This window comes from Choloepus didactylus, chromosome 23, assembly GCF_015220235.1.
Source record: "Choloepus didactylus isolate mChoDid1 chromosome 23, mChoDid1.pri, whole genome shotgun sequence".
Classification (NCBI taxonomy): Eukaryota; Metazoa; Chordata; class Mammalia; order Pilosa; family Megalonychidae; genus Choloepus; species Choloepus didactylus.
This window is the reverse complement of record NC_051329.1, coordinates 1,149,409-1,176,706: the sequence shown is the minus strand read 5'-3', so window position 1 is coordinate 1,176,706 and position 27,298 is coordinate 1,149,409. Positions and strand designations below refer to the sequence as shown.

The 27,298-nt window shown below is 55.0% G+C and overlaps 3 protein-coding genes across 4 annotated transcripts in view; 1 reads left to right on the top strand and 2 right to left on the bottom strand.

Annotated features, from left to right (window-relative positions):
* Window positions 1-691: 691 nt before the first annotated feature.
* On the bottom strand, window positions 692-11,439 carry LOC119519129. The gene is made up of 2 exons (XM_037816578.1): window positions 9,770-11,439; window positions 692-9,016 (listed from the first exon to the last, which is right to left on the bottom strand). The coding sequence occupies exons 1-2, from the start codon at window positions 10,185-10,187 to the stop codon at window positions 8,520-8,522; spliced, it is 915 nt and encodes a 304-aa protein (XP_037672506.1). The 5' UTR covers window positions 10,188-11,439; the 3' UTR covers window positions 692-8,519.
* LOC119519130 lies at window positions 4,682-26,163 on the top strand. 2 transcript variants are annotated; one of them, XM_037816579.1, is made up of 5 exons: window positions 4,682-4,966; window positions 5,170-5,319; window positions 5,942-6,061; window positions 24,200-24,475; window positions 24,626-26,163. In XM_037816579.1, exons 2-5 carry the CDS (start codon window positions 5,256-5,258, stop codon window positions 25,033-25,035), a joined length of 870 nt encoding a protein of 289 aa, XP_037672507.1. In that variant the 5' UTR covers window positions 4,682-4,966; window positions 5,170-5,255; the 3' UTR covers window positions 25,036-26,163. The 2 variants fall into 2 exon arrangements, 1 of the variants encoding a protein (XP_037672507.1); XR_005213957.1 differs by lacking the exons at window positions 4,682-4,966; window positions 5,170-5,319; window positions 5,942-6,061 and adding exons at window positions 6,159-8,929; window positions 10,607-12,321; window positions 12,402-15,188 and having other exon boundaries at window positions 24,200-26,163.
* Window positions 11,591-27,298, bottom strand: part of DDX51 (DEAD-box helicase 51) — a 30,066-nt gene continuing 14,358 nt past the window's right edge. The window contains 14 exon segments of the mRNA XM_037816577.1: window positions 11,591-12,100; window positions 12,190-12,238; window positions 12,478-12,612; window positions 12,703-12,766; window positions 12,877-12,978; window positions 13,139-13,255; window positions 13,334-13,449; window positions 13,524-13,710; window positions 13,846-13,991; window positions 14,074-14,182; window positions 14,322-14,428; window positions 14,538-14,609; window positions 14,684-14,829; window positions 15,012-15,162. Coding sequence (XP_037672505.1) covers window positions 12,090-12,100; window positions 12,190-12,238; window positions 12,478-12,612; window positions 12,703-12,766; window positions 12,877-12,978; window positions 13,139-13,255; window positions 13,334-13,449; window positions 13,524-13,710; window positions 13,846-13,991; window positions 14,074-14,182; window positions 14,322-14,428; window positions 14,538-14,609; window positions 14,684-14,829; window positions 15,012-15,162 — 1,512 coding nt within the window. The 3' untranslated portion in view covers window positions 11,591-12,089.

Genomic DNA, 27,298 nt, shown 5'->3' with positions numbered 1-27,298 from the left:
CGTCTGCATCCTGGCAGTTTTTGATTGCATCAGGAGACGTGTCTTGAGTAGCTGGCAGGAGCACTGCCCCACCGTCCTCAGGAGAGCCGTGGGCTCCTGGCCGTCCAGGGCTCCGTGCGCTCTCTGGAACCTGGCCTGGGCGGGTCTCTCTGCAGCCAGAGGGCCTCCGACCTGAAGCGTCAGGAAGAGTAGACGGGAGGTGTGTGCAAAGTGCACAGCAGTGAGCAAGCAGAAGGCTTTCACAGCACGTAGGACAGCAGCAGTAACAAAAACAATTAGCTTAAGTTTAGGCTCAGCATGAATGCTTTCCAGAAGAATCCACAGCATGCCTCTCCCCTCCCGAGTGCAGTGAGGGGGTCCTCTTCACCGTGGTCATTCAGTTGCTGCTCGTGTTTGCGGTGGGATCAACTACGATACGCCTTGGAACCCGACCCAGGTTGTGTCCCTGCAGGTGGAAGCCTTGCTAAGGAGAAGGCAGAGCCGGCGGCTGCGCTGCTTCACCTGCGGGTCCACCAGACGGGCAGCCGGGGCCTGTGTGGACACGGAAACCCAATCCCCCTCTGGCCAAGTACAGTCCAGCCCAGCCCAGCCCAGTGCTCCCAGCATGGCTCACCTTCATTTATGAGACTCTGTTTGCATTTCTTATTTTCCGTTACAGGAAGATGGATTGTAATTTGGGACAAAAGTGTTCCAATAATCTCTCTGCAAATGCCGTTTTCCTTCTAGGCTCTGGCAGAACATCAGAGAGCCCCGCTGCAGCCGGGGTACAGCCGCCGCCACCGCCACCGCATGTCAGCAGCAGCCCCCGCAGCCCCAGCCGAGCCAGGCCCTGCCCCAGACGCAGATGGGCCCGCAGCATGCAGCTATGACCACTGCCAGCCCTGCTGTCCTTGTGAGTCCTCCCGCTGCTCCCAGATCCCTTCTCACGGGCCTGTGCCGTCACGGTCACTCCCTGGTCTCGCTGGATGCTGTGTGCTCTGGGACGGCCTGAGCAGCGCAGTGGAGCGTGCAAGGGAGGGAGTGCAACGTGTGTGCCTGTCAGAGAGGTCACCCGTCACTCCCAGCCCGCACCAAGCCCTGTGTGCCGCTGTCACTGTGTGCTGAGAACGCTCGGGCCGAGTCGTCTTCCTGCCCCGTGGTGCATCTCGCCCAGCCCCGCAGCTGGTGGTGACAGGGCTGTGGTTCCTCTCTGCTGTCGACAGCGGGTAGATGGACTTGAGCTGAACTGTCAGCAACTTCGTGTGGGTGGAGAAGAAAAACTGTGAGGTTGACAGTTTATGTTGCAGCTTTAGTGCCTCTGGAGGAAAACTAAATGTAACGTCCTCACTCGCAGCCGTGCCCTTTTGGTGGGAGAACTGGCGTCGGCGTCCTTGTCAGTCAGCTCCTCATGCAGGGAAATGAGACCCCCCAGGCCTTCTTGTGCAGATGCAGTCTCAGCTCCTCCAAGTAGAACAATTTGCCCCCTTCCCCAGCTGCCTGCACCCCAGGGCCTGCGGCCTGGCGGCTCTGCCCCACATCCCCGCACCGGGGCCTAGCTCTGACCCCCGCCTCTGTCTTCTCTGTCCACGGTTCTTCATCTTCCTTTTGGAAGCTCACAGCCCTCCTACCACACCTGAGGCAGACACCCACCTCCCCCGTCTCCATCCCAGGGGCTGCCGGGGCTCCTCGGACGCACTGTCCCTCACCACAGGTCCCTGCGGACGCAGCTCCCTTCCTGCAGTGCCCTCGCTGCTGCTCCTGCCCGGCCTTGTGACTTCCCTAACAGCCCCCAGCCCAGAGCATGTGTCAAAACCACCTCCCTGGGGAGCTCGCCCACCCCCTTGTGCTTTCCCAGCGCTTGTGAAGGTTTCACGTGCTCACGCCGACTGCTGGTGCGCTGTGCCAGACCCCTCTCCTCACCAGGTGCCCGGGGGCGGGGGGGGGGGCCTCTGGCAAGTTGTGAGCCCTCGGTGCTATTGAATGGGTGGACGGACGGATGGACGGACAGATGGATGAACGAACAAACGAACGTGGGACGTGTCTGATTCATCCTTGAACATCCTGGAGTGTCCTCAGACGTAGGTGGCATTAAGGAAACGTGAAGTGAGTTAGATGGGAAACGAACACCCAGGTGGTGGATGTGAAGCATGCCCTGCGCTCACCTGTGTCCTGAGCAGGCCGACAGGGCAGGACACGGTGACGGCACCGAGCAACCCTGCTGGAAGCGTGTCTGGGACGAGGCTCCCTGCGGGTGCCACTGGACAGACGAGCGCACTGTGACGCGCGGAGCTGCCCGGCCCTTCATCTGGTTTCCAGCTTCTGTGAGTGCCAGTGTCGTCGTGACCACGGTGCCCAGAGCCCCGGCTGCCACCCTCCAGCCTCTGAACCAGCCGTGGTCACCCCGGGCCTGGCTGGGGCCTCTTCACGCCAGTGGGTCAGGAGTGGTCTGTGCTCCAGGTGGGATCAGAAGGGAAAAGGACAGATTATTAAAGAGAGGTCTCATGTCTACTTGAAATGCTCAAAAGCAGAATTCACCCCAGTTGTTTTCCTTCCAAGGCCCCAGGGCTTGTGGCCACCACCCGGAGCCCCCACGCAGGGGTGCACACGGCCACCTCCGTCACCAGCTCAGTGGGGTCTCAGCCGGCCTGACTGCAGTGCAGACCCGGACGAGAACCCGCGTGACATCCAGGGCCCCAGGTAGGGAGCGTGGATGCCAGGCCCACCCCCCGGGCACAGCAGGTGCCTTTGCGGGAGGACGCGTCTGCTGGGGCCTCTGGGGGCCATGCGGCCGTCATCCTGGGCTCCCCCGGCCTGGGCTGCACACGCCATGGAGGCGACTTTGCACGTGTTACCCCTCCTCGTGGGCCAGAGCTGGTTCTGTTAGAATCATGGATCCAAATACACCTGAAAATTGTTCCCGTTCTCTGCTTAGCAAAATCTCTTCCACTGTTGATCTATATTTTTTACAGGGACCAACGTAACTGTCAAGCGGCTCAAGCCCCATTCCCGACCACAACTTGAAGGGCAACTTTATATAGCTGGAACTATGTTGCACCTTCTAGAATTTTCCCTATCTGTTGGTGAATTTAATCTGCCAAAAAGTATACAGGAGGGACTGTTAAAAAATCCTCAGTCTGTCTGTGCAGTCACAGGGACACAACTTCTCAGCAGAACACTCCCCCCGCCCACCTCCAGCTGCTCCGGCGGGAAGTAGCTCAAACGCAAAGGCCACCGACGCAGGGCCCGGCACGAGCCGTCTCCAGGGCAGATGGAAGCCGAGTGGAAGCTGCCGCGGGTCAGGGGGCGAGTCGTGGAGCAGCGGGGGCGCTGGGGGGGACCGCGCTGTTAGGAGACTGCATCGCTCTGTGGCCTGTCTGGTCCCACGGCAGGAGAGTGTCCTTTCCGCTGGGCCACGGGACCGCGGGGGGCTGCCGCCTTCCGTCCTTTGCGGCTCCTGGTTCCAGGGTCGGGTCGTCAGCACGTGCTTTTCTGCACCACTTCCCGGCAGGCCCGGGCGGTCTTCCGGTGTGTCAGTGCCGCCATCGGGCAGCTGGCTGCCCCCTCCCACCGCCTGGAGATCCTGTTGAGCCCACTGGGTTCTGCAGTCCCAGGGCCTTCCCCGAGGGGCCTAGGGCTGGACGGTCCACCCAGTGCGGTGCTGTGGCCGTTTTCAGACTTCCTGGCAGGCCCCCTGCCGGCAGGCGTGGCGGGGAGCAGCTCTACAGCCCGAAGCTGGGGGGTGCGCGGCGTGGGGTCTCCTCATGTCCGAGCTGGAGGGATCTGCCCCTCGCGGGCCACAGGAATTCGTATTTTCAGGCATGTTCTGGGCAGAAAGTCTCCTCCTGAGTTTGGCCAAGATGCCTGCAGCTCTTACGCAGTGTAGCTGCCCAGGGGGGCCCTGGCCTGACAGCGCCCCACCCCTTTGGGTTCAGGGGAGCAGGGCTCTCTCCTCCACTCTCGGGTGCCCACTGCCCCGACCCTCTTCCACTCCTCCGGCTCTGGGTGACGAGGTGAGAAAAGGGAGGCCTCGTCAGCCTCAGCTTCTGAGGTGACTTTGGACGTGCAGAAGTCACGGGACAGTGTGGTGCTCTCCTCGTGGTGGCCGACAGAGCCTTGCTTCGTGCTCCCAGCTGTGCTGAGACTGTTTGCCTTTCTCCGCGTTCCCGCCCATGTCCACCCCCTGCCCCAGGACACACACTGTGCACAGCTGTCAGGCCGCCTCAGTCTCCTCCAACCGGGGACCTTCCCTCAGTCTTCTCAGCTTCAGTTTAAAAAATAGAAGAACAAAGACAAGCTCAAGGCCGGAGCCTGGGTGGTCTTGCCCCCGGAGCCCACCCGTGGGCAGGGGGCAGCGCAGGAGCCACGCCTTCCCTGGGAGGACTGGCCCGGCCATTCCCCACCCAGGCCGGGGCCCGGGGCCCTACAAGGTCCCCACGGGGTGGGTCACCCCTGCAGGTGCGTCTCGGGTGCTGCTTCCGTGAACGGCTTCTGAGCGCCCTTCCCCCCACGAGGGGGCCTCTTGGGCCTCTTCCTGGCACCTCCTGGGCGGTGGGCCCCCCGCTCCGATCTCCAGGGACTGCACAGTGGGCCCCGCACTCAGCTCAGCTGCTCTGGTTTCCTGTTTCAGGTTCTGTGTGGGATTGGTTAGAAATGGCATTTCTCCTTACATTTTTTTTGAAAACCATTTGCTGAATAGTAGCAGTAAGACTGCCTTATGTATTGATTACAGAATTTAAGGGTACGCGTGTCAGTTCCTGGTCCTGGGGCTGCTGTCAGGCCGTCTGCAGTTGGCTCGCTGCCCTTCCCCGCCTTGTCGGCAGCTCCGTCCTGGGCTGGGGTCGGGCGTGGAGGAGCCTGTCTGCGCGGCGGCCCCGGTGGGTCAGCACATTGGGTTGTTTGTGTTCTGTCCTGTGAGCCACGGCCTGGGAGGCGGAGAGGCAGGGGCTGGGGTGCGCAGTGTTAGTCACTGACAGAAGAGTATGAAAAGGTACGTGACTCCTGAAAGCAGATATATTCTGAACGTGTCAAAAATATCGACCTAAGGCATCTCTCTTCAGATTTTTTTGTTTTTTAAAGCAGATGAGTTAGTCATGCCTTAAAAGCGCGAGTAAGAAAAGACAAAGTTGCATATTTGCACACGTGCCTTTTTTACCGAGATAGAAAACAAGTGAGTCCTGTCTGTACCCCCAGGAGCAGCTGCTCAGAAGCAGAAACTGCAGCTGCCCCAGCAGCCCCCGCAGGCTCAGCCGGGACCCCGCTGCCACCCCCAGCCCTCCATGGTCAGGCCCCCGGGCCCGGGCCCTGCTCACTGGCACCGCGGTCAGCCTCAGGACCCTGCCCGTAAGTCTCCTGCCCGAGGGAGGAGGGATCCGTGGGACCTTGGCGGGCGCCTGGGACTTGTTTCTTGTCGCCCAGGTGCGTGTCTGCCCCCAGCTCACAGCTCCCGGGCACATGTCGGCCCCGGGCCCTCTGGCGGGGCCCCCGGTGGTCTCCATCCCTGCTGCTGTCTCGCGTGCAGGGGTCTTGACCCTGCCGGTCAGCGTGGCAGGGTCAGCAGTGCCACAGGGCCGCCCCCGAAAGCAGCAGGTGCTGGGGAAACTCAAAACAAATCATTTGGACTATTTGCAAGAAACCTGGCTGACGTTTTCTGCCAATGAGCTGTTGAGCTGTGCTCCTGTTGGCTGGCTTTTTTTTTGAAGGGAGCCTAATTAGGACATTGTTCCTGTTACTCATTCTCTGAATAAGGGGTGCAGAGATGCCAAACTCATCAGTGAAATGCTAATGATAAATGACTAGCGGGAAATGGAGGGCGGGTGTGGTTCTCATTTCAATGCTGTAGTCGCCCTGAAGTTGGCTCTCCCGAGCAGCTTGCCAATGAGCTGAGCGTGAAACGTGCCTGCGGTGCCAAGTCTTGGCATGTGCTCAACGTGTCCCATGTCCTGCTTCTTTCCTGTGGTCCCAGGAGGACAGACCATGGTCCCTCAGCCCCTGCACGTGCCGCAGCTCCTGAAGCTCAAACACCAGCAGCAGCCAGAGGCCGTCCTGCCCCAGGTGGCCCAGGACCCACTGCCGGCAGCAGCAGGTGCGATTCCTGGGGGTGACAGGAGCCCTCCCTGATCCAGGAACGCAGACAGGTGCTCTCTGGGGGGAAAGCTTGCTTTTAAAATGGAGACATAGCAAAAACCAAAAAAGGTTGGGTTTTGCCTTTTCTAATACGATTTTTAGAAATATGTTTAAAATGATCTCTTGAATAGGGATGTCTGACTTTGGCAGTATGGCAGACGGCATTTCCTGAAACCCTGTGTCAACAGAATATCCAAAAAAGTCAGGTTAAAAAAAATAACGCCAGATAAAACGTAAAACCCTAGGTAAACGTGCAGGGACGTGAGGCGAGGAGCCAGGCACCAGCAAAGGCTCAAGGCAGGAGGCCCCAGGGGGTGTGGACCCAGGGGCCTGGGACTGGGCACAGACGACGACAGCCAAATGGAGGCCCCACCAAGGAGCCGGGCGCAGAGGGCAGTCCTCACGGGCGAGGGAAAGTCGGAAAAGCCCCTCTGCTGAGTGGCAGCGTGCAGTGCCGCCGTTCCTGACGGTGGCTCCGGGTGGATCGTTCAGAAACTCACTGGCCAGCCCCTGCACTCGTTCTGAGTTTATACTACTTGCAAGTCGAGCTGGAGCCACAGTGCGCCCGGGCGTCTGGGAGGAGCAAGCGCGAAGCCTCACGGGAACCTGCAACCCCGAGCTCAAGGAGTTCCAGCCAGTGAGCCCAGCAGAGGGGCAGCCCCCGGTGGACGCTTACAGCACACACAAGGGGAGGGCACCTCACGCTGGGTTAACTGCGCCTTCACTCCCTGCAGCCTCCTGGCGCCCACCCGGCGAGCTCACGCGTCTGCTGTTTCCTAAACTCCGTCTTCTGTTGTCCAGATAAATGTGCAGCAGGTCACGGTTCAGCCCCAGCAGCGGAAGGGGCCGTTTGCTGCACAGCCCCCGGGCAGGACACCATGTCTGACGTCCCCTGGGTCTGCAGGTCCCGGGGCCAGGCATGGGCCCTGTCGAGCCGTGTCGCCCTCACCTTCCGGCCCCTTCTCTCGTGCCACAACCCGCCCTTTCTTTCTTCTTAGAAGTCGGGAAATGGGACTGCGTAGGCCCAGGTCACAGCCCAGAGTGCCGCCCCTAAAGCCGCCACCTCCCCTCCCTGTGTCGTGCGTCACGAAGGCGGCCAAGGTGCCTCCAGCTGTTGAGCGCAGGCGGCCCTGGTGCCCCTTCCGCGCTGGGGCTCCCAGCAGGTGAGGCCTGAAGGCCCCTCGGGCCCCTGCCGCGTGCTTCTGCTCGCCTCTCACAACTTCTGGGGGCTCTCCCAGGCCCCCGCCAGGAGGGGAGCTGCTGGCGCTCAGTGAAAATGCTCGGAAAGGTCCACAGTTGTCTTCAGTCGGCTGCCTCTTCCTCGGCACTCGAATACCAGCTCACGCCTGAACCATCAGGTGTAAACAAAAAGGCCACGGGAGAGGGGCCGTTTGGCATTTTCAAGTCCTTGTAATTCCAGTGAGCCTCTGCGTGTGTGTACTCACTATTTCTTTCAGCAAAGAGCTTTATAGAGATATATTCACATAGCAGAAAAATCATGCATTTGAAGTGCAGGATTCAGCGGTGTCCAGCATCGTCACAGGGCTGTGCCACCATCACCACAGTCACCGCCGAAGGCAACGCCGTCCCCAGTGGCGCAGCCTCTGCTTGTGTGGGTAACGCCGCCGTGAACGTCCGAGAAGGTTTTTTTGTCTCATTTCTCTTGGGCACATAGACCTAGGAACGGAATTGCCAGGTCACGCGGTAGCTCCACGTGGACCATCTTGAGGAGCCACCGAACTGTTTTCCAGAGCAGCTTCCCATTTCACGCTCCCGCCAGCAGGGTACAGGCTCCCCCTCCGCGCTGTGCGCTCGCTGCTGCTTGTGAGTCCGTCTGTCCTTGAGCCACACTGGGGTGAGAAGTGGTTTCCCAGCGTGGGGTTTGTTGTTGCTTGTGTTGTATGGGGGTGACCAGCAGATAACAGATTTCCTACTCTAACCACTTCTGAGTGTACAAGTCAGTGCTGGTGTGCTGGCCTCACCATGCACTCCCCAGATACTCGGCACCCTGGAAGCAGTAACCCCCCATTCACTTCCACCCACCCAGCCCCTGGTTGCCTCTCAGCAATCCTCCGTCCCCAGGAATTTGCTTGTTTCATCCGAGTCATGTCATACATACTTGTCCTTTTGTGTCTGGCTTATTTCACTCAGCACGATGTCTTCAAGGCTCGTCCATGTTGCCACATGTCAGCACTTTATTCCTCTGTGCAGCTGAATGAGATTCCATCGTACGTGCGCTGTGTTTATCCGTTCATCGGCTGGTTGACGTTTGCGCTGCTCCCTCCTCTGGCTGCTGTGGACAGCACTGCTGGGAACGTCCGTCCAGACGTCCGAGTTCGCTGACGCCTGTTCACCCAGTCACTCTTGAGGCAGGACTGACTTCTGCCATTTTCCTGTTTAGTTTTTTGTGCATTTTTCTAACTTTTTGTCCCTACTTTTGTGTTCAGTTGGTCTTTTCTAATGAACTGTTCTGACTCTCTTCCCATTTCCTTTTGTGTGTGTTGTCTGTGGTCACCGCACAGCTCACATTTGCCATCCTCCATCTGTAACACTCCCGTGTGAATCAGGGCCGAGCAAACTTGCCCCCCCCCCCAGCCTCCACACCCCCTTCTGCTGTTCTGGTCACAAATGATGTCTTCATAGGCTGTGTGCCTCAAAACGCTGATTTGTAAGTACTGGTCCCAGTAAGCGGAGCTACAAGCTGGAACCCCAGTGCAGTCCCTGCACGGAGGCCTTGATTTGGCCGTGTGGCCGCGTGTTGCTGTCTGGTGTCCTTCTGTTCCGACCTGCCGTGCTCCCCACGTCCGGGGCCCCGCCCCCTCCTCAGGTGGGTCTCGCCGTAGGTTACGTGTCTGCATGTCCTGCGTCCAGGACCACTGCTGTCTCACTGCACTGCACGCAGTGCCTTTAGGTCCTGTAAGAAGTAAAAAGTGCCATTACAGACCAAAAACCCAGGAGTACTGCCATCTCTCTACCACGGTTCAGCCGGCAGAACCCCTTCAGCACCCCGCGGGGCCGGCAGACGTGGGTCCTCAGGCTCTGCTCACCCCCACTCCCTCCCGCTGCCCCTCAGGCCGGGTGACCGCAGTCGTCTCGCCTTCACGCTCTCCAGTTCTGCCTGCTCCACGCTGATGTCGGACCCCGGCAGGGAGTTTTAAATTTCCATTCCTCTATCGACATCCTCCATGTTCGTGTTCTGTGTTCCTTCAGTTCTCTGTCCATGTTTCCTTTACCCCTTTGAGCACACTTAGGAGCATTTTTTAAAACTCACTGGGCTGTCCCAGGTTGGGCCCTCCTCGACAGTCTCTAATGCTTTCTTCTCCTCCTTTACCTGGGCCAGCACTTCCCATTCCTTCCCATAGTTTATAATTTTTTGTTGGAACCTGGACATTCTGGTATTTTAGGGTATTGTCACTGGAGTTTAGAAGTATGGGTTCTTTAAGTTTATACCCAGGTAGACAAGGCTTTCCTTGAGTGCTAGGAGGTAGGGAAAAAAAAAAACCACAACCACCAAGGAGAAAGAGAAAACTCTTCCCAGTCTTTGCAGGGCCTTTCCGTACAACGAGTCTGGAGACGAGCTCCAGGCCGCAGCACGGGGCCTCCCTGGTCCTCTCTGTGCCTGTCTTGTGTGGGGCAGGCACGTACGGCCTAGGAACCCCCCATTTACCTGGTCCGGATGCCCCCTCTTCCCTGGAAACAGTTTCCGCATGGCCCCGGGCGCTGCACTGTGTGTCCCCGCCCCAGGCAGCACCTCCACGGCATCCTGGAGCAGAGCTTGGTGAGCCGCCTTGTACACACGGGGCGAGTTCTGGGACGGCGAGCCCCTCGGCCACCAGCAGACAGGCGGGGCCCGGCACACACGCCCCCAATGTGCCTGAGGTTCCGCTGCCGCCTCCAGAACCGGGACCTGGACCCGGACCCACACTGGAGCACGGCCGGCTCTGCACTGAGCTGGTGAGAGAGAGGGGCCAGCCAGGGCGCCTGAGCTCTGCTTTTAGGTCGCCTTTCTCTTTATTCGGCGCCCACCCTGTTACTGCAGGCTTCTCACTTTCCTGGAGCTTTGGGAAAATGTATCTGCAGTTCATTATACAGAGCTGCTGCGGGGGCCGGAGCCCTGCGCCTCTCACCCGCCATCTGGATTTCCCCAGGCGCTTTTCACCTGTTTTGAAGTCACCTTTCTGATGTTAGGTTCATTTGGTTGCTGTAAACGTTTGACTGTTCGAGCATCTGAGTTTCAGCTCAGCGTCCACGTTTCTGCAGAGGGAGGGGATGTGGAGCGTCTCATGACCCTGTGTGCTGACAGTTCTCTACTGCTTTCTAGTGTGAAATTTAATCGAGACTTTTCTCCAAGTTACATATTCTTGTTCCACTAGGGTTTACAGGACACACCTTTATCAGAATGTGCTTGGGATTTGCTCTGTGTCCTTGGGAAAATGTCCGGGGACTTGAAGTGGTTGTCTTCCAAAGCTCTCTCATGAGTTGTGTTTGTTTTGCCGGGGAACAGGTCTTCGGGATCATCCTGCTCCACTGCCGTTCCGGAAGCCGGTTCTCGTCCACTGCACACCTGATCCAGGCAGAGGGCACCGCTTATGAGTCATGGTCAGAATTTTAGTTTCTTTGATTAACTCAGGATCTGTTGCTTACTGGGGATTACTGGTTCCATCACTCAGTGCGCATACTGCAGCACTCTCTCAATCTGGGGGAGACTGGTTGTAGCCCTGTGAGTCCTCATGTGGCCTCTGGAAAATGAGAGCAGGACGTTAAGTCCTTCCTAGGCACGGAGCTCTCTTTCCCCTCCAGGTTCAGCCACAGCCAGCGTGTCAGAGCACCAGGGGCAGGAGCAGGTGCAGATGCTCCCCACGGCAGGGCTCAGTGCTGGTGGCTCCACAGAAATTAACACGGCAGCAGGTTGTGACAAGTGTCTTGGCACAGCTGCAGGCCTCAGGTGTGCCCAGCAGCCTGCGACAGCCAGAGCTGTGCACCCACCGTCAGGCAGCAGGGCCCCCGGGCACCTGGCTGGGCACACAGGCCTCGGTGATGCCACAGCGTCGCAGCTGCCTGCCAGGCCCAGCTGAAGGCTTTCGGGGTCACTGGAGGGAAGGGTCTCTGAGTGCTGAGTGGTGGTGGGGCCCCCAGCAGTCCATCCATCCATCAGCAGCAGCTGCCTCCCGTGTCTTGTGCCATTTCTGGAGTCATGCGTCAGCTTTCAGGCTCCCTCTGGGTCGTCTCCGCCGTGTCCTGTGTGTGACTCTATACCAAACGCCTGCTTGTTTTGTAAAAAGCATGTTGCATTTCTATATGCCTAAGATGGTTCTATTGGTTTAGTTCAAGTTCTAATTTGGGTACCTTTACTGGATTTTGTTTTGCTCTTCTGATGTGTAATTGCTCGTTATGTATTCAGTGACAGGAAATGTGTGATCTGAGTGCTGAGAATGTGCATTTTCCTATCGTCACTGACCCTAAAGAACCACAGTTCGTGCCTTTTTTTAAAAAAAGTTTAATAGTAGCATACAAATTTTTTGAAAGCAAACTCTTATAGAGGTGGATCAATGCTTCCAGAGCTCGTTTTCCTGTGGTGGGTTTATTTGCACCTGGGTGGTGAGTGACGATGACGTCCACGTGCTGCTGCCCACACAGCTGTCTCAGAAAGCGGGTCCGGCTCCGGTGTGAGACGGGCAGCGCGTCCTCTGGCGACCTTTCAAATCCAGTGTGATGAACAGGTTGGTGTTTGTGGAAAAGCTGTCCCTGCCGCGGCCAAAACTGCAACAAACACGGTCACATGTGGTCTTTGGCGGCTGCCCAATGTTATCTCCAAAACAGTCTGACCTGCTTTCAGGCCCGACCTGCCGCCAGAAAGCCCCTGTCCCACTGCCGGCGGCTCTCTCGGCCAGTGAGCAAAGTCGCCTCGCTTCCCACATCAGGAAGAGATGGTGCAAATGGCTGAATCCTCAGCAAACCTTATTTTTGGCTCACGCGGCAGGCAGAACTCAGGATTCTTCTGGAAAGTGAGTAAAGATGGCACCTGTTACCCCAGAAGGGGGAGAGAACCCTCCCTGCTTTAAGGGCCAGCTCACCTGCTCGACTCACCTCTGTCCTCCAGGGCTCGCCCCCAGGCCGCCCTCTGCTTCCGTTCCTCCTGTGGAAAGGGAAGGGTCAGCTCCCAGGGCCGTCCCCCTCCAACCCAAAGGACTTGAGCACACTCGGTTCTGGGGTGCCCAGGTACTGTGCCCCCATCTCCACCTCCCAGCAGGTCTTTCTCCTGCTTGGTTTTGATCCTTCCTTTCCTGAATCTTCTCTAGACATGCGTTAGGATTCAGCCACAGGAACGCTGCCGCTGGGGCACCAGGGCCTGCGGGGGACCCGAGCCGGCCTCACCTTGACCGTCTGCTCCAGCTGGGCCAAGGCCTCCTCGTACCGAGGCACCAGCAGCTGCAGGCTCTCGCTGGGGACCTCGTGCCGCTCCAGCTCCGGCACTCCCGCTCCTGTCACCATCCGGAGGAATCTATGCTCCTGGGGGAGAAGCACGAGCAGGAAGGCGTTCTCAGGGCTCCCTGGTGCCTGCTCCCACCCCCCCCGCCCCGGGCTGCTGAGCCGCCTCACCTGCACCTTGAGAAGCAGCGTGAAGGCCCGACCAGCTCTCCCGGCCCGGGCCGTTCTCCCAACCCTGAAGGCAGACAAGTCAGACGGGCAGCGCCAAGGCGGGGGCGTTCACCGGAGGGCACCGAGGACAGCCCCAACCCGTGCAGAGCGCCCCACGGACCCCCACCCCCTCACCGGTGCACGTAGGTCCTCAGGTACTGGGGGGCGTCGTAGTTGATCACTAGCTGCACGCCCTGCACGTCGATGCCCCGGGCCGTGGCGTCTGTGCTGACGAGACTGTGCAGACGGGGGACACTGCTGGGACCCAGCCAGACCCTTCCTGGGAACTGGCTGCTGTGGCTTCGGGCTGCAGGCGACCCCGGGGGGGATCCTGGGCTGACGGGACTGACCCCCACCCAGCGCCCCAGAGGGCAGGACACAGCCGCTCCCCACTCACAGCTGAATCTTCCCCTGCTCGAACTGCTTCAAGATGCCCTTCCTCTCCCCAGGCCCGAAGCGGGAGGAGAACTCGGCCACACTCACGCCCCCGAAGGCCTGGACGAGCAGGAAGAGCCTGACAGGACACCAGGGCCCGGTGGGGCCAGAACCCCCCACCCCCGGCCTGCCTTCCCCCACCCTGCCCGGGCCTCACCTGTGGGAGTTCTCGCGTGAGTTGGTAAAGCAGAGGATCCTCGAGAAGTTCATCTTCAGGATCAAGTGCAGGACGGCCAGCGGCTTGGAGCTGAGGCTGCAGGGCACGTAGGAGTGCTGCGGAGACGGCACGCATTGGCGGGAGCCCCACGCCCAGACCTGGCTGCCCCCTCGCGGGGCGCCCCGCTCACCGAGAGCCCGGGAGGGAAGGCGTACTTCCCGCCCACGTTCCCACTGCTGCCCTCGGGGCTCCTGTGCGCCAGCCCCAAGGAGAAGAGCTGAGGCTGGTAGAGCCCCAGCTGCTGCAGCTTCTCGGGGTTCTGAGTCAGGGTGGCCGAGAAGAGTAGCTTCTGCAGCGGCATCTGGGGGCAGCAGGTACTGGAAAGGAAGAAGGCAGGACACGGACGCATGGATGCCCCTCACGCTCCCTCGTGGGCTGTCCCCTGAGGGCGGATTCCTGAGGCTGGACAGGAGCCCTGTGGAGACACGGAGCCCGGGGACAGGGCTGAGTACCTGGCAGCAGTCACCACCGGGACCTGCCTCCGCTGCAGTGGTGCCCAGGGACCCGGGGGGCTCTCGCTCCAGAAGGCGGCGGCCACCACGCGCGGTAGCCAGGCCTGGTGCATGCTGTCGATCATGCGGTCAGCCTCGTCGATGACCTGGGGGGGGGGGTCCTGTGCTCTGGTGATGCCGGGAGGCCAGTCGGCCCTCAGCCCAGGCCCCAGGGTCCGGCCAACGTACCAGGAAGCGGAGCTGCTGGAGGCTGAAGCCGGGGGTCTGGTCAATGTGGTCCACCAGGCGGCCGGGGGTGGCCACCACGATGTCCGCCAGGCAGCGGTAGCCATCTGCCCTGCACACCAGAGTCGGGCTCAGCACAGGAAGCACTGACCCCCGACACGGCAACGCCGGGACACAGCAGAGCCTGCCGGCTGCTGAGCTCCTGCCATGTGGGGAACCCCCTGCAGGACCCAAAGCCCAGCTGAACCTACGTTTTTTGGACAAGGCTCTCCTGCTCCTTGGCCAGCGACTTCTGTCCAGTGATGAGGGCGACTCGCAGAGGCGTGGCATCTGTGTACACGTTGAACACCTTGCTCACCTGGGGGAGGAGGCTGTCAGCTCCCTGAGCTGTGGGCTTCCCCAGGTCCACCCTACCTGGAACCAGGAGGCCCTGAGCGCAGGGTGCTGCTCCGCCTGGGGACACACACCTGCTGGGCCAGCTCCTTGGTGGGCAGGACAGCCAGAGCCCGCACGTGGCAGACCACTCGGCGCAGCAGGGTCTGTGGGGAGAGGGCCGTGTGTCACCCTGCCCGTCCCCACCCTGCAGCCCTGCCCAAGTCCCCCGCACACTCGCCTGCACTACGGGAATGACGAACGCCAGTGTCTTTCCGCTGCCCGTCGGAGCGGAAACACAGAGGTCACTGGGGCGGCAGCCACCTCTCCCCACCAAGAGCCCACAGGCCGCGCTCCGCAGCAGGGTGGGGATCACCGCCGCCTGGACTGCAGACAAGGGCAGCGGTCAGGGGCCACATGTGTGGAAGACCCGGACGCCTCCGGCCCGTGCGGACTGAGAACAGCACAAAGCCTCGTGACGCACGTCGGCACCACATGCCTGGGGACATGCCAGCAAGCAGGCTGCTTGGTGCTACACGCACAGGGGCTGCCCACCGGGGCCACGGCACCTGGGAAGTAGGAGGAGATGCCTTGCGCCTGCAGCTTCCTGCGCAGCTCAGGGTGGACTTCGGGGATGTCCTGGATGGGAACGAGGTCCTGGGGGACATTCTGTCCACCACAGCTTGGCTTGGCCAACCACTCTGGCAGGAACGGCTGGACCTGTCAGGAAAGAGGGGAAGCAGCAGGTGACCCCCCCGGAGCCAGGGTGATGCGGGAGGCCCAGGGAGGACACGACCAGGAACCGGGGCCTCCGGGAGGGTCTCAGAAACAGGCAACAGAAGGTGCCACAAGCAGTGGGTCAAAGAGGAAAACACAAGGGAAATGAAAGAATATGGAGACACCCGCAGAGACAGAGCTGAGAGGCCAATTTACAGCTCTACATGCTGCATTACTATAAGACACAGAAAAAGAGGAGCAAACTAAAACCAGAGAGACCAAAAGGAAGAAAGTAACAAAGATTAGAACAGATACAAATAAAATAGGGAATAATAAGATGAAAAAAGGGATGATAAACAAAACCAAAGATGGGTCTTTGAAAATATGTCTTTGAAAATATTAAAAAGAAACAACAAATCTTTAACTAGACTGAGGCTGTAACTACAGACCATGCTGGGAAAAATATGTGTATATATAAGAGAATAATATGAACAACTGCATGCCAATTAGACAACCAAGGTGAACGGGCAAATTCCTAGAAACAACCAACCTACAAGTGACTGAAGAAGAAACAGAAAATCTCAACAAATAAAGAGATTAATCAGTGATGAAAAAAACCCACAAAGGCATTCCCCAGACGGCTTCACAGGGAACTCCATTCCAAGAAGACTTGATTCTAGTTCTGCTCAAACTCTTCCAAAACACTGAACAACAGGAACAATAATTAATTCCACAAGGCCAAAACACCTCAATACCAAAGCTGAATAAAAGGACCAACATCTCCCATGAATATTGACGCAAGATCCTCAACAAAATATAGTGAACAGCACATTAAAAAATTATACACCATGATCAGTTAGGATTTATCCCAGATACACAAGGCTGCTTCAACACGAATCCATTACAACAATACAAATTAATGCAAATTAACACAATGTAAGAGAAAAAGACCACATGATTATCTCAACTGATACAGAAAGGCCTCTGACAAAACCTGGCACCACTTCTTCATGACATTCAGAAAACTAGGAATAAAAGAGAACTTTCTCAACACCACAAAGGGCGTTTATTAAAAACAAAGACAAAGCTTTCTCCGTAACATCAGAAAGAAAACAAGGATGCCTACTGACACCACTGCTATTCAACATTGTGCTAGAAATTCTAGCTAGAGCAGTTAAGCAAGAAAAATAGAAGACATCCAAAATTGGAAAGGAAGATATCAGATTACCCCTACTGCAGACAACACGATCCACCATCTACAGAAAAATCCCAAAGAATCCACAGGACAGCTACTAGAACTAATAAATGAACTCAGCAAAGTTGCAGGATACAAGGTAAACATCCAAAAGTTAGCTGGGTTTGCATACACAGTATTAAACCATCTCAAAAGGAAATCAAGAGAGCAATTCCATTTAAAATGGCATCTTAAAAGAATAAAATACCTAGGAAAAAAAATTAGTAAAGGGGGTGAAAGACATGTACACTGAAAACTAGAAAATATTGCTAAAAGAAAAAAAAAAGCAAAATAAATGGAAGGACATTCCACGTTCATGGATTAGAACAGTGAATATTATTAACATATTAATTCTCCTGAAAGTGATTTACAGATTTCACATAATTCCAATCAAAATTTCAAGAGCCTTCTGTGCAGATGTAAGAAAGTCAATCACAAAATTCATACAGAAGTGGGTGACGCCATCAACATGGTGACGTAAGACTCCCCAGGAAGAGTCTCCTCTCAGAATCACCTAATAAAAGGATAAATCCCACTTGCCTGGAACTTTGGAGGACAACAGACTATAGCACTCCACAAAGGCTGAATTGAAGAACAAGAAAAAAACACCAAGGAAAGGCAGGAGATCTACGCCATGAACCTGCCAGGCAGGACCCCTCCCCTCCCTCCACTCCAGGCAGCTTGGGAGTCACTCAGAGGCAGCCCAGGCCGGGACCCCCGGCCCCACATGCAGACCACAGAGCTGCTCACAGCTGCGAGTCAGAGCCCCACACACAGCCAGCTCAGGACCCAAGTCCGCAGAGACCCAGGTCCGAGCACACGCAGCAGAGGAGAGTCACAAACAAAGTGCCCCCAGGGAAAAAGAGACCACAGCACTAGTGTCAGCAAGAGGTGCACACCTCAACCCAGTCTCTGCTGGACCACCCGAGTGCAAAGCAGGCCTTTCAGGATTGACCCGCCTGGCTCCCCGGGGCAGGATGCCCTAACGCAGAAGAAACCAGGGCAGAAAAGCCTCAGGAAAAAAAAAGAGGGGTAGGGTGGGCTGAAGTGCTGTGAGGCAGGACAGGTCAAAGAACTGAAACGTATAGGGCAAACCGGGCACTGTGTGTGAGAGAGACAGACCCCATCCTAGGAGCTGGGTAGAAAATGCTGCACAAACAACAGATGCGTCTTCCCGGAGAAGGAATAGAGGAAGAGAAGCATTCTCACAGAGGTGAGCCATTGCATTGAAAAAAAAGTCTGTAAACTGCACCACACGTCAAAGGCAAGGATCAAATAAAGAGCTGAGAAAATCTGAACAGTTAAACTTGGGCAATTTAAATAGCCAGATAAAGTAGGACCAAGTGTCAAAGAAGAGCCTTACTCAGAAGCCAATCAACAGACGGAGAGCAAATCTCTAACAGCAATAACAATGAACACCTACCAGGCCCTGGGCTGAGGCGTCCTCATTTAGCCTTCAGACAGTCCAATGAGGTGGGTGCTATTTCCATCTCCATTTTAAATATAAAGCAGCCGAGGCTCAGAAAGTTGCCCTTGGAGACCAGCAAGGAGAGGAGCTGGGATTTCAACCCAGGCAGTCTGAGGGAGAGGATCTAAGATGGCGGCATAGAGAGGAGTGGAAGCTAAGTAGTCCCCCTGGAACAACTAAAAAAAAAACAGCAACAACTAGTACATAATCCGGAATAACTGCAGGGGGACAAACATGACCGTCCACACATCACACACCAACCTGAATTGGGAGGATTGCCTGAGATCACAGCATAAAATCTGTAAGTAAAACTGCAGATCTAGATCAGGAGACCCCTCCCCCACAGCCCGAGCTACAAAGCCTCGTGGTGCCAGAGAGAAGCTTTCTCCCAGCGAGTGAATTAGCTCAGCTGAGCTCCAATTGGGGTTTTAATTAGCAAGTGTGAACTGCTCACTTCGAGGTACAAATCCCCAACAAGTAGACAGAGGCTTTGGGTGACCACTGACCTTGGAGAGCCAGAGGGTCGCCTCGGACTAGCTCTGTTCCTTTTTCGACTCAGTGGAGAAAGCCTTGGCCATTTTATGTTCCCAGTTCTGTGACCCAGACAAGGGTATAGTACAGGCAGAGAGAGACCACTGAAATGCTAATGACCACCCTCTAAGGCGTCCATCTTCTCCAAGAGGAAAGGGGTGGGGCCCAGCTCTACTACCTGCCTTCCATTCAGAACTTACACCAGTCAAGAATTATAGGCTAATCTTTGCATCAGGCTGGGAGCACCCCTGCAGGGCCCAACAGCCCGGGGCTTTCCTTAAGGGACGATGCACACTAGTGACATAGCACAGCCTTCCCTCAGCAGAGGTCCTGGAAGATCACAGCTGAAAAGGGGGGACGCTAGGATTACCCAGGGACGCTACGTCAATGCCAGTGGTTCGTGGGTCAGCGACAGAGAAAATCTGGGGCAAAACTGAAATGAAGGCTTAGACTCTTGCAACAGCCTTGAATCTCTGGGAACACCTGGGAGGTTTGAATAGTAAAGCTGCCCTGCCTCCCTGACCACCCAGACACACGCACCATGTTCAGAGCGGACAGCTCCAACAATAAACCTAAACTGAGTTCACCAACTGAACCCCACAAAAATCATTTCCCCACACACCACAGAGACAGAGTTGGGGAGAACTGACTTGAGGGGTATAGGGGACTCGCAGACGCCATCTGCTGGTTAGTTGGAGAGCCACCAACTTTTATTTCTGAAAAATAAGTTGTTTTTTTTTTACAACTTGAAAGCACCCTATCAAGCAAAGCAAATGCTAAGAGACCAAAAATAACAGAAAATCTTAATGCATATGATAAAAACAGATGACATGGAGAACCAATCCCAAACACCCAAATAAAAATATCAGAAGAGACACAGTACTTGGCACAATTAAGCAAACAATCACAATCAAGGAACAAAAACATGGCACAGGATATAAAGGACATGAAGAAGACCATGGAACAGGATAAAAGGGACGTAAAGAAGACCCTAGACAAGCATAAAAAAGAAATTGCAAGAGTAAAGTAAAAAATAGAAGATCTTAATGGGAATAAAAGAAACTGTTGGCCAAATTAAAAAGACTGGATACTCGTAATACAAGATTAGAGGAAGTTGAACAATGACTCAGTGTTCTAGAGGTCCACAGAACAGAAAATGAAAGAACAAAAGAATGGAGAAAAAAATGGAAAAAATAAAAACAGGATATCAGGGATACAATAGATAAAACAAAACGTCCATATTTAAGACTCATTATGTCCCAGAAGGGGAAGAAAAGGGTAAAGGCTTAGAAAGAGTATTCAAAGAAATTGTTGGGGAAAACTTCCCAAACTTTCTACACAATATAAACACACAAAGCATAAATGCCCAGCGAACTCCAAATAGAATAAATCCAAATAAACCCACTCCAAGACATATTCTGATCAGACTGTCAAATACTGAAGAGAAGGAGCAAGTTGTGAAAGCAGCAAGAGAAAAGCAATTCACCACATACAAAGGAAACAACATAAGACTAAGTAGTGACTACTCAGCGGCCACCATGGAGGCAAGAAGGCAGTGGCATAACATATTTAAAATTCTGAGAGAAAAATTTCCAACCAAGAATACTTTTATCCAGCAAAACTCTCTTTCAAATTTGAGGGAGAGCTTAAATTTTTCACAGACAAATGCTGAGAGAGTTTGCCAATAAAAGACCTGCCCTACTTCAGATACTAAAGGAGCCCTACCAACAGAGAAACAAAGAAAGGAGAAAGATATAGAGAATTTTAACAGACATATATAGAACCTAACATCCCAAATCACCAGGACACTCATTTTTCTCTAGTGATCAAGGACCTTTCTCCAGAATGGACCATATGCTGGGACATAAAACAAGCCTCAATTAAAAAAAAATTTTTTTTGAACATATTCAAAGCACAATCTATGATCACAATGGAATACAAATAGAAGTCAATAATTTTTTAATTATATCTCCACTGTTTACTTCCTACATGAGGGCACTTTCCAGTCACTTCCAGTACTCTTAACCAGCAGGAAACCAAACTCAAAATCAAGGGAGAAACTTGCCCCTTCTTAATCGGTGTAGCCCATACCCTGAAGCAAGTGGACTGTAGACACCACGGGGATCTCTGATGTAAGGTGCCCACCACTCCCACATCTCAGTTACCCTAGGACCACGCATGGAGGTGCATTCCTTCCCACCGTGTGAGTCTGCCTGTTAACCCCCTGGGAAGTGTGACCTCAGGGTGAAGGAAAATGGGAAGAACGTTATCCCCACTTAACCCAGGGTCCCCTTTAGAGCAAGAACTCGTATGTCACAGCACACACGAGCCCAGAAGGCAACTCCACCCAGCAACAATCAGTACATACTCATCTCCTGCTCTCCATCCCTAACGAGTTCTGGTCCCAGCTCCCATGGACATAGGGAAAATGAAAAGTGCAAAACCAACTGTGGTCCAAACAGACCCCTCAAAACTCCTTCCCACACTTCCCCGGTACCCCCTCAAACCAGAAGCCATCAGAACTGAACTCCCACTGTTCAAGTCTTCACGCAGACGGCTGAAGAGCCCACCCACAAGCCCTGCGATTCTCCCCTCCCTGCAAGAGAACTCAACGGGAAACAGAGATTTGTGCAAGGCCTTAGAGCAACAAGTACACATGCCTTCCTCAAGTCTCCATATCCCAAACCCTCACCCCCTCCTCTCCCAGCCCTGGGACTGCCCGTGTCACTGCAGTTGCCCTCCCAGGCCTTCTCAGCATCTCGGTCCAGCCCGAGAGCCAGCAGCATTGCGCTCAGGTGGAAGAAGTGGGAATATTCCTGGACTGTCAGCCCCAGGCATTCACAGAACTCTCCAGTCACTGTTCTCACAGCCAGTCTTTCCCTCAGGCTCCACCCTTACACCTCATGTTCCCCAAACGGACAAATGCGTCAGGTACTCATTTACAGCTGGCTGTAAGGGTCATAAAGCCTCTCAGGACAAACGCCAGTGTGTGCGACATCAAGTCATGTACCTAGGGCACAGGCTCTCCAGCCAGGGGACTCTATGAGATCCCAAAAGAATCTCTTCTACACAAGCATTTCCCAAACCCCAGGCAAGAAAGCCATGGAGAGGATTCTTGGGTCTCTGTGGCTACTGTCGGAACTGGGTACCAAACATCTCCCTCCCTGTGAGCCCCAAAAGCACATGGTCCCTGAGCCTTCGAGCTGGGTGCAAGACCAGACTGATGCCTTCCACCATCTCCCTGCCTGGGGTCTCCCCAGCCCACTGCATGTCCATGAGGGGCAGGAAGACACCATGTGAGGGGAGTTAGGCAGCACCTACCTGACCCACCTGTCCCCCCCGTAGCGGGGTCCTGCTCAATTCTGCTCCAACACCACACCTCTGCTGCATGGCCCCCACCTTTTGAACAGATGCTTCTCTCTCCCTCTTACCAGCACGTTCCCCCTGCCACCCGGCTCCCACGTCCTGACAAAGAAGCACCGGGTCACGACCACACAATTCTTAGCGAAACCCTCGTCACCCAGGGGCCCGACCTCAAAGGAACTCTGCAGCCAAGCCCCGTGTAATCCTCTTCAGTGATGGGTCCTATTCACAAAATGAAACCAGGGACAGCAGATGCTGGATAAGCAGTGGCTACCTTAACAGGTTCTCAAGAGCAGCCCCCTTCCCAGAGAAACCTCTACCCAACAGGCAGAGTGCTTACCTGAGCTTGTTTGAGCTTGCCGAATGTCTAAAAGGGCTAGGAGCACCCATTCACCCTGACAGCAGGTATGCCTTTGGTGCAGCACGTGATTTGGTGTGCTCTGGAAGGAAACAGAGTCCCTCACTTCCTCCGGAACTGCCATTAGGAATGGAGGAGCGGGTGGCTAGGCACCAGACACTCTCTTGCTCCCCTGGCTTCTGCAGTTACCAAGGTGAAAGCTCGCCCCTGAGAAACCCTCGATTCAGATGAAAGCCAGGAAGTGCCCTGGCTGTGCACTCACAAGCCAGTCAGGCTCAGTCTGCTGGCCCATGCCCCCTCCAAACCCGGAGATGCAATAAAATCCCAAGAACTGGCAACTCCCAACGAGCAGAGCCCATGGAAGGAGTTGGGCTGTAAACCACACCCTAAGCAAGCATCTGGACAGGCTGCATAACGGCCACCCAGGACTGCCAGAGGCCCCGAGTGACTGGTGTTCCGCACGCTTCGTTCACTTACGCTCCTCGGGCAGCCTCGGCAGAAATGCAGGGAGAACGCTGGTGGGGAGGCTTTGTGCTTTCACTCACCAGATCCGTATTTCTGGTCCAACATGTCCACAGTACAACCCAGGAAATCCACTGAAGGTTTCCACGGGGCCTTCCCCTCACCTTCCAGGCCAGCGCTAACCCGGCATGTGGACTTCACCCAGCTTTCCCTTCCCACGGACATAAACCTGCTCGCCATGATCTGGATGTTCTTCCTCTGTGGATAAGCTGCTGCCCGCTTTGCAGCCCCCGAAACCAGCTGAAAACATCCTTCCAAGTTGGGGCACCCCCACCAAACCTCACAGCAATCAAGGCACTCATCTTACAGGGCAAACGAAAGAAATATGCAGCCTTCCCTGCTTCGTCGCCATACCACCCCGTCTTCCAGCCAAGCTGTGTGATCCTCCAGAGCCGTCCTGGTCTAAAGTGCTGCCACTAGTGCTGCTGCACGTTCTCTCCACGCCCTCTAGGAAGCATAAACTCACCCCCGTGTGACTGCTACCGGGAGACCTTTACTGTCTCACGTGTTAGTCACAGACCCTGGTATTGCCCAGCCTCACCTCCTCAGGTTCTGTGAGGCTCTAATGAACTACTCCGGAGCTTACCCTCTGAAACGGGAGAACATCACCTGATTCCAACTGACCCCCAGTCTGCAGCCTAGGGAGTCTGTGTACCAGACATCAATTAAAAAACTCTTTTGAACCTTGATGGTCTAGGCATGAACCAAACACTGGGTTACAGGCAGCACTTCGGCTCTCACTCGGCCGACACCCCTGCTGCTTGCTCTGCAGACGGGATGCCCGTCTAGCCCTGCACCAGCCAGCAGTGGGACCTGCACAGGGACGGCCTTACTCCCTGACCTAGAGGGTCAATTAGAAACAAAAAATGCAGACAACCTGGGATCTTGCGTTTTTCAACTAAAACCATTTTAGACCTAAGCAGAGCACTACAGAATGCAACCCACTCACCGAAAGGCCCGGTCTAGGCTGGAAGTCTCTGAGAAGTGTCTTCTGGTTTCATGGAATTCCTCAACTTGGAAAAGCCACCCAAGACACGTCAAAGGCGATCGAGGACACCTTTAGGAACACCCTCAAGGCACCAGAGAACCCACAACCGGAGAGAGACAGCCGCGCGGAAGCTGTGCTACAGAACTGCCGGGAGGGACAGTGCCCTCTGAAGGGAGTGATGCCGCTTTTACGTACGTCAGTCTGCAGAACCGAACAAGACATTACGGACGCAAAGAGAAGATTCAGACGCCGCAGGAACCAGGGACTCCTGAGGCACGGGATTTACACTGCTGGCTGGATCCTGGGTCTCAGGCAGACGAGATCAGGGGCGTATTTCAAACCCTGTCTACCTTTTTCCTTATATATTTTTAATAATATCTCTAATTCATTGTTTTGTTTCTAAAATAAACAGCTATAGTTCAACAATGTCTCACTTTCACAACCAGGCTGGTAAATGAGGACTGGGATCTCGAGGCCCGCACTTTTCAACACCTCACAGTTGAAGTCCTCTGATAACTACCTTCGTTTACCCTAAAATACTGTTGCCTCAAGTAACACTCCTCTTGTGTCTTTCAGAAATCTTACTGCTGACCTTTGGTGAGATCCATTTTCCCAGTGTTGCTGCAGTGGCCACGGTTCCTTCCACACTGGGCTCCCTTCTCCGTGGGGCACCACACTGGACCTTCCCAGCTCTGTGGAGCCGATGCACCACGGGACAGCACAAATCAGTCTTCAGGCTGCTTTCTGCGGAGGATCTTGATGGAGAGGAGGAAATGCTGAAGGAGCAAGGAAAGGAGGCCTGGGCTCTGAGCAGTCAGTTTCCGACATGTTTCCTTCTGCCTCAATGTTCCAGTAAGCCGCCAGACAGAGGTCCCCTGCCATTTCCCTTCCCTTTTTGGACTGTAACCCCCACCCGGCCACTGTGGAACACCTGCTTCTACCTGCTGTTGCCAATTTGTGATTGTTAGAGTGTCAGTAAGGCTCTCGGCTTCCTACTTGCAGAGGTGCGGCAGCTGGTAGCTAGTTCCCACCTCCAGGGGCCCTCCCAGCTCTGCCCGCTGCCTGAAACACGTCTCCCCCGGATGTCTGCTTTGTGCCTTCAGATGCCAGCTCCACGTCCCCTTCTCAGGAGAACCTGCACACACACCTCTACCTCACACCAGCCCGGGTGCTCTGCTGACCCTCTCCTGCTCCCCCTGAGAACCATCACCCAAGGACTTTGCAGTGTGTTAGAAGAAATAAAACAACACAGTTTCTATGGTGGGGAGGTCCCCCTGGAGGTTCCCCGTGGGCAGGTCTCAGTGCACAGAGCCGCAAGCGCCAACGCTCCTCAGAACCCCAGGACAGCCGGACGCCACATGCCGACCACGGGAGGAACGACTCGGCTCACTCTCCAACCCGAAGGACAATGAGGGCACCTCAAAAAAGTCCACCACCCACAAACATCTCATCTGCTTTCCCTATTAAAAACCCTTACCTGGAAATGCTAAGACAGGACACAATTTGGGCGGCTACCTGAATCTCTGCCCCCCGAATGGCAAGTCTGTGTCCCCAAATAAATGCCTTTGTGGTCCTGCAGCCTGGCTCATTCCTCTCAGCTGACATTACATGGGCTCCGAAGAAACCACCGGCCTGACTGGACTCTGCAGCCGCCGCTGGGTCTGAGCACGGTGCTAGCAGAGTCTGTGCGCTCTGTCACCTCCCCGGTGGCCCCCTCAGCAACACTCCTCCCTCTTTTTCATTGAGAGTCTGGCTTTCAGGGTGTTCTGAACTTCGGTTGTTTTGGTTTGGGCTGGTTACAGAATCCGGGCTGGTGGCAGAGGCCCGTTTGCATTTGCCCTTCTGTGTATACAAGGAAAATTTCCTTGTCCAGTGAGTACTCAAAAGAAACTTGGAACATTCCCACTGTGGTAAGGAGCTCTTTTCAGTAGAGGGCTGCCTCCCCAGCAACCCATTTCACCTCTGCTCTGACTGTGAGAAACCAAGAACTATTCTGGTGGGCACAGGTCAGACCTTTGAGCACTAAGAGCAGCCGCCACCGTTCGATGAGTGCCAGGAGCCCTACACCAGTCCCAGGGACTTATGGGCCCAGGGCAGAGAGGGATGTGGGGAATCTGAGCTGAAGGCTTAGACACGTACTGCACTCCCAGGGTATTCCAGCTGTAGTCCCAGAATGGCTGCGAGTACTGGGTCTTGAAGCCATCTTCCCTGCCAAACTGCACAGGGCACAAACCCCACTAAAGGGCTGGCACTCCCAGCTACACACAGGAAACTGGTGCACTGACTGGACATCCACATGGTTTGGACCCCCACTCGCTGCATAAACGCAGTTGAGGAGAACTGGATTGAGGGTAAGAGGTGGCTTGGGAGTGCCACCTGCTGGTAGGTCAGGGGAAGTGCACTGCACCAAGCTGTAACTCTGTCAAATTATGGATAATTGTTTAAATAAGTCTGCATATCCTAATAGAATCAAGATAAGCAAATGGCAAGAAGCCAAAAACAACAGAAAATTATAAAGAAGATGAAGAAACCAGACAATATGGATAACCCAAACACCCAAATTAAAAAAACAGAGGAGACACAGAACTTGGAGCAATCAATCAAAGAAGTAATCAAAAATACCAATACCACGACTCAGGATATAAAGGACATCAAGAAGACCCTAGAAGAGCATAAAGAAGACTATGCAAGAGTAAATAAATAATAAAAAAAAAAGATGGTCTTCTGGAAAGAAAAGAAACTGTTGGTCAAATTAAAAATATTTTTGAGCTCCCACCTGGGCGTCCAAGGACCAGAAACCTACACACATCTGTAGTTTATCTTACAAAACTGAGAAACAGGCAGAAGAAGATGGAAGATTAGGAGAGACAGGGCAAAAAAAGTCTGTGAAAGATACCAGATAAAAGACAGAAAGTGCTCCAAAATACCAGTTGCAGTGACGCACCAGCTTGTCAAGGTCTGCTAAATCCACAGGGACCGTGCACTTGGTGAATCCGAGAGTCTGCATTCTGAAACGAGTGCACAAGCCTGCTGGGGAACCGGCAGCCACGCTGCGGTCTGAAGAAAAAGGGGGTTGGCGTTTGGAGAGGGATTAATTTGAAAACCCAAAAAGACTGTGGAGCTGGCAGCAAGAGCTGCACAACCCAGAGTGGCAGGAAATCCTTCCCACAAAACGTGCGCACACCTCAGTAGCTGGTGTGGATGACAGCCTTTTTGCACACCCGCAGCTAATCATCCCAGGGCTAGGAAGGCGGAGGTCTGCGAAAAAGGGAAAATAACCACGCCACATACAGTCATCTTTTCAGAGAGCTGGGGACGCCCCTGAGCGACACAGCGGCACAGCACTTCCCTCGTGGACTGCACTCATCTGCTGCACTGTCTCCCCCTCCACCTTGCGGAAACTCTTGGAGGCAGGACCTGCACGGAAGTCCCAGGGACCATATACCAATACCAGGGACTTGTGGGTCCATGGCAGGGACAGACTGTGGGGAGACTGAACCGAAAGTCTGGACTCCTACAACAACTATAAGTCTCCAGGAACACCTGGGAGATTTGAGTATTAAAGCTGCCCTCCCTTCCTAACAGCTCAGACACAACCCCCACATTCAGGGCAAACAGCAACAACTACATATGGAAATTTGGTGCACCAATTGGACTCCCACAAGATACAGATCT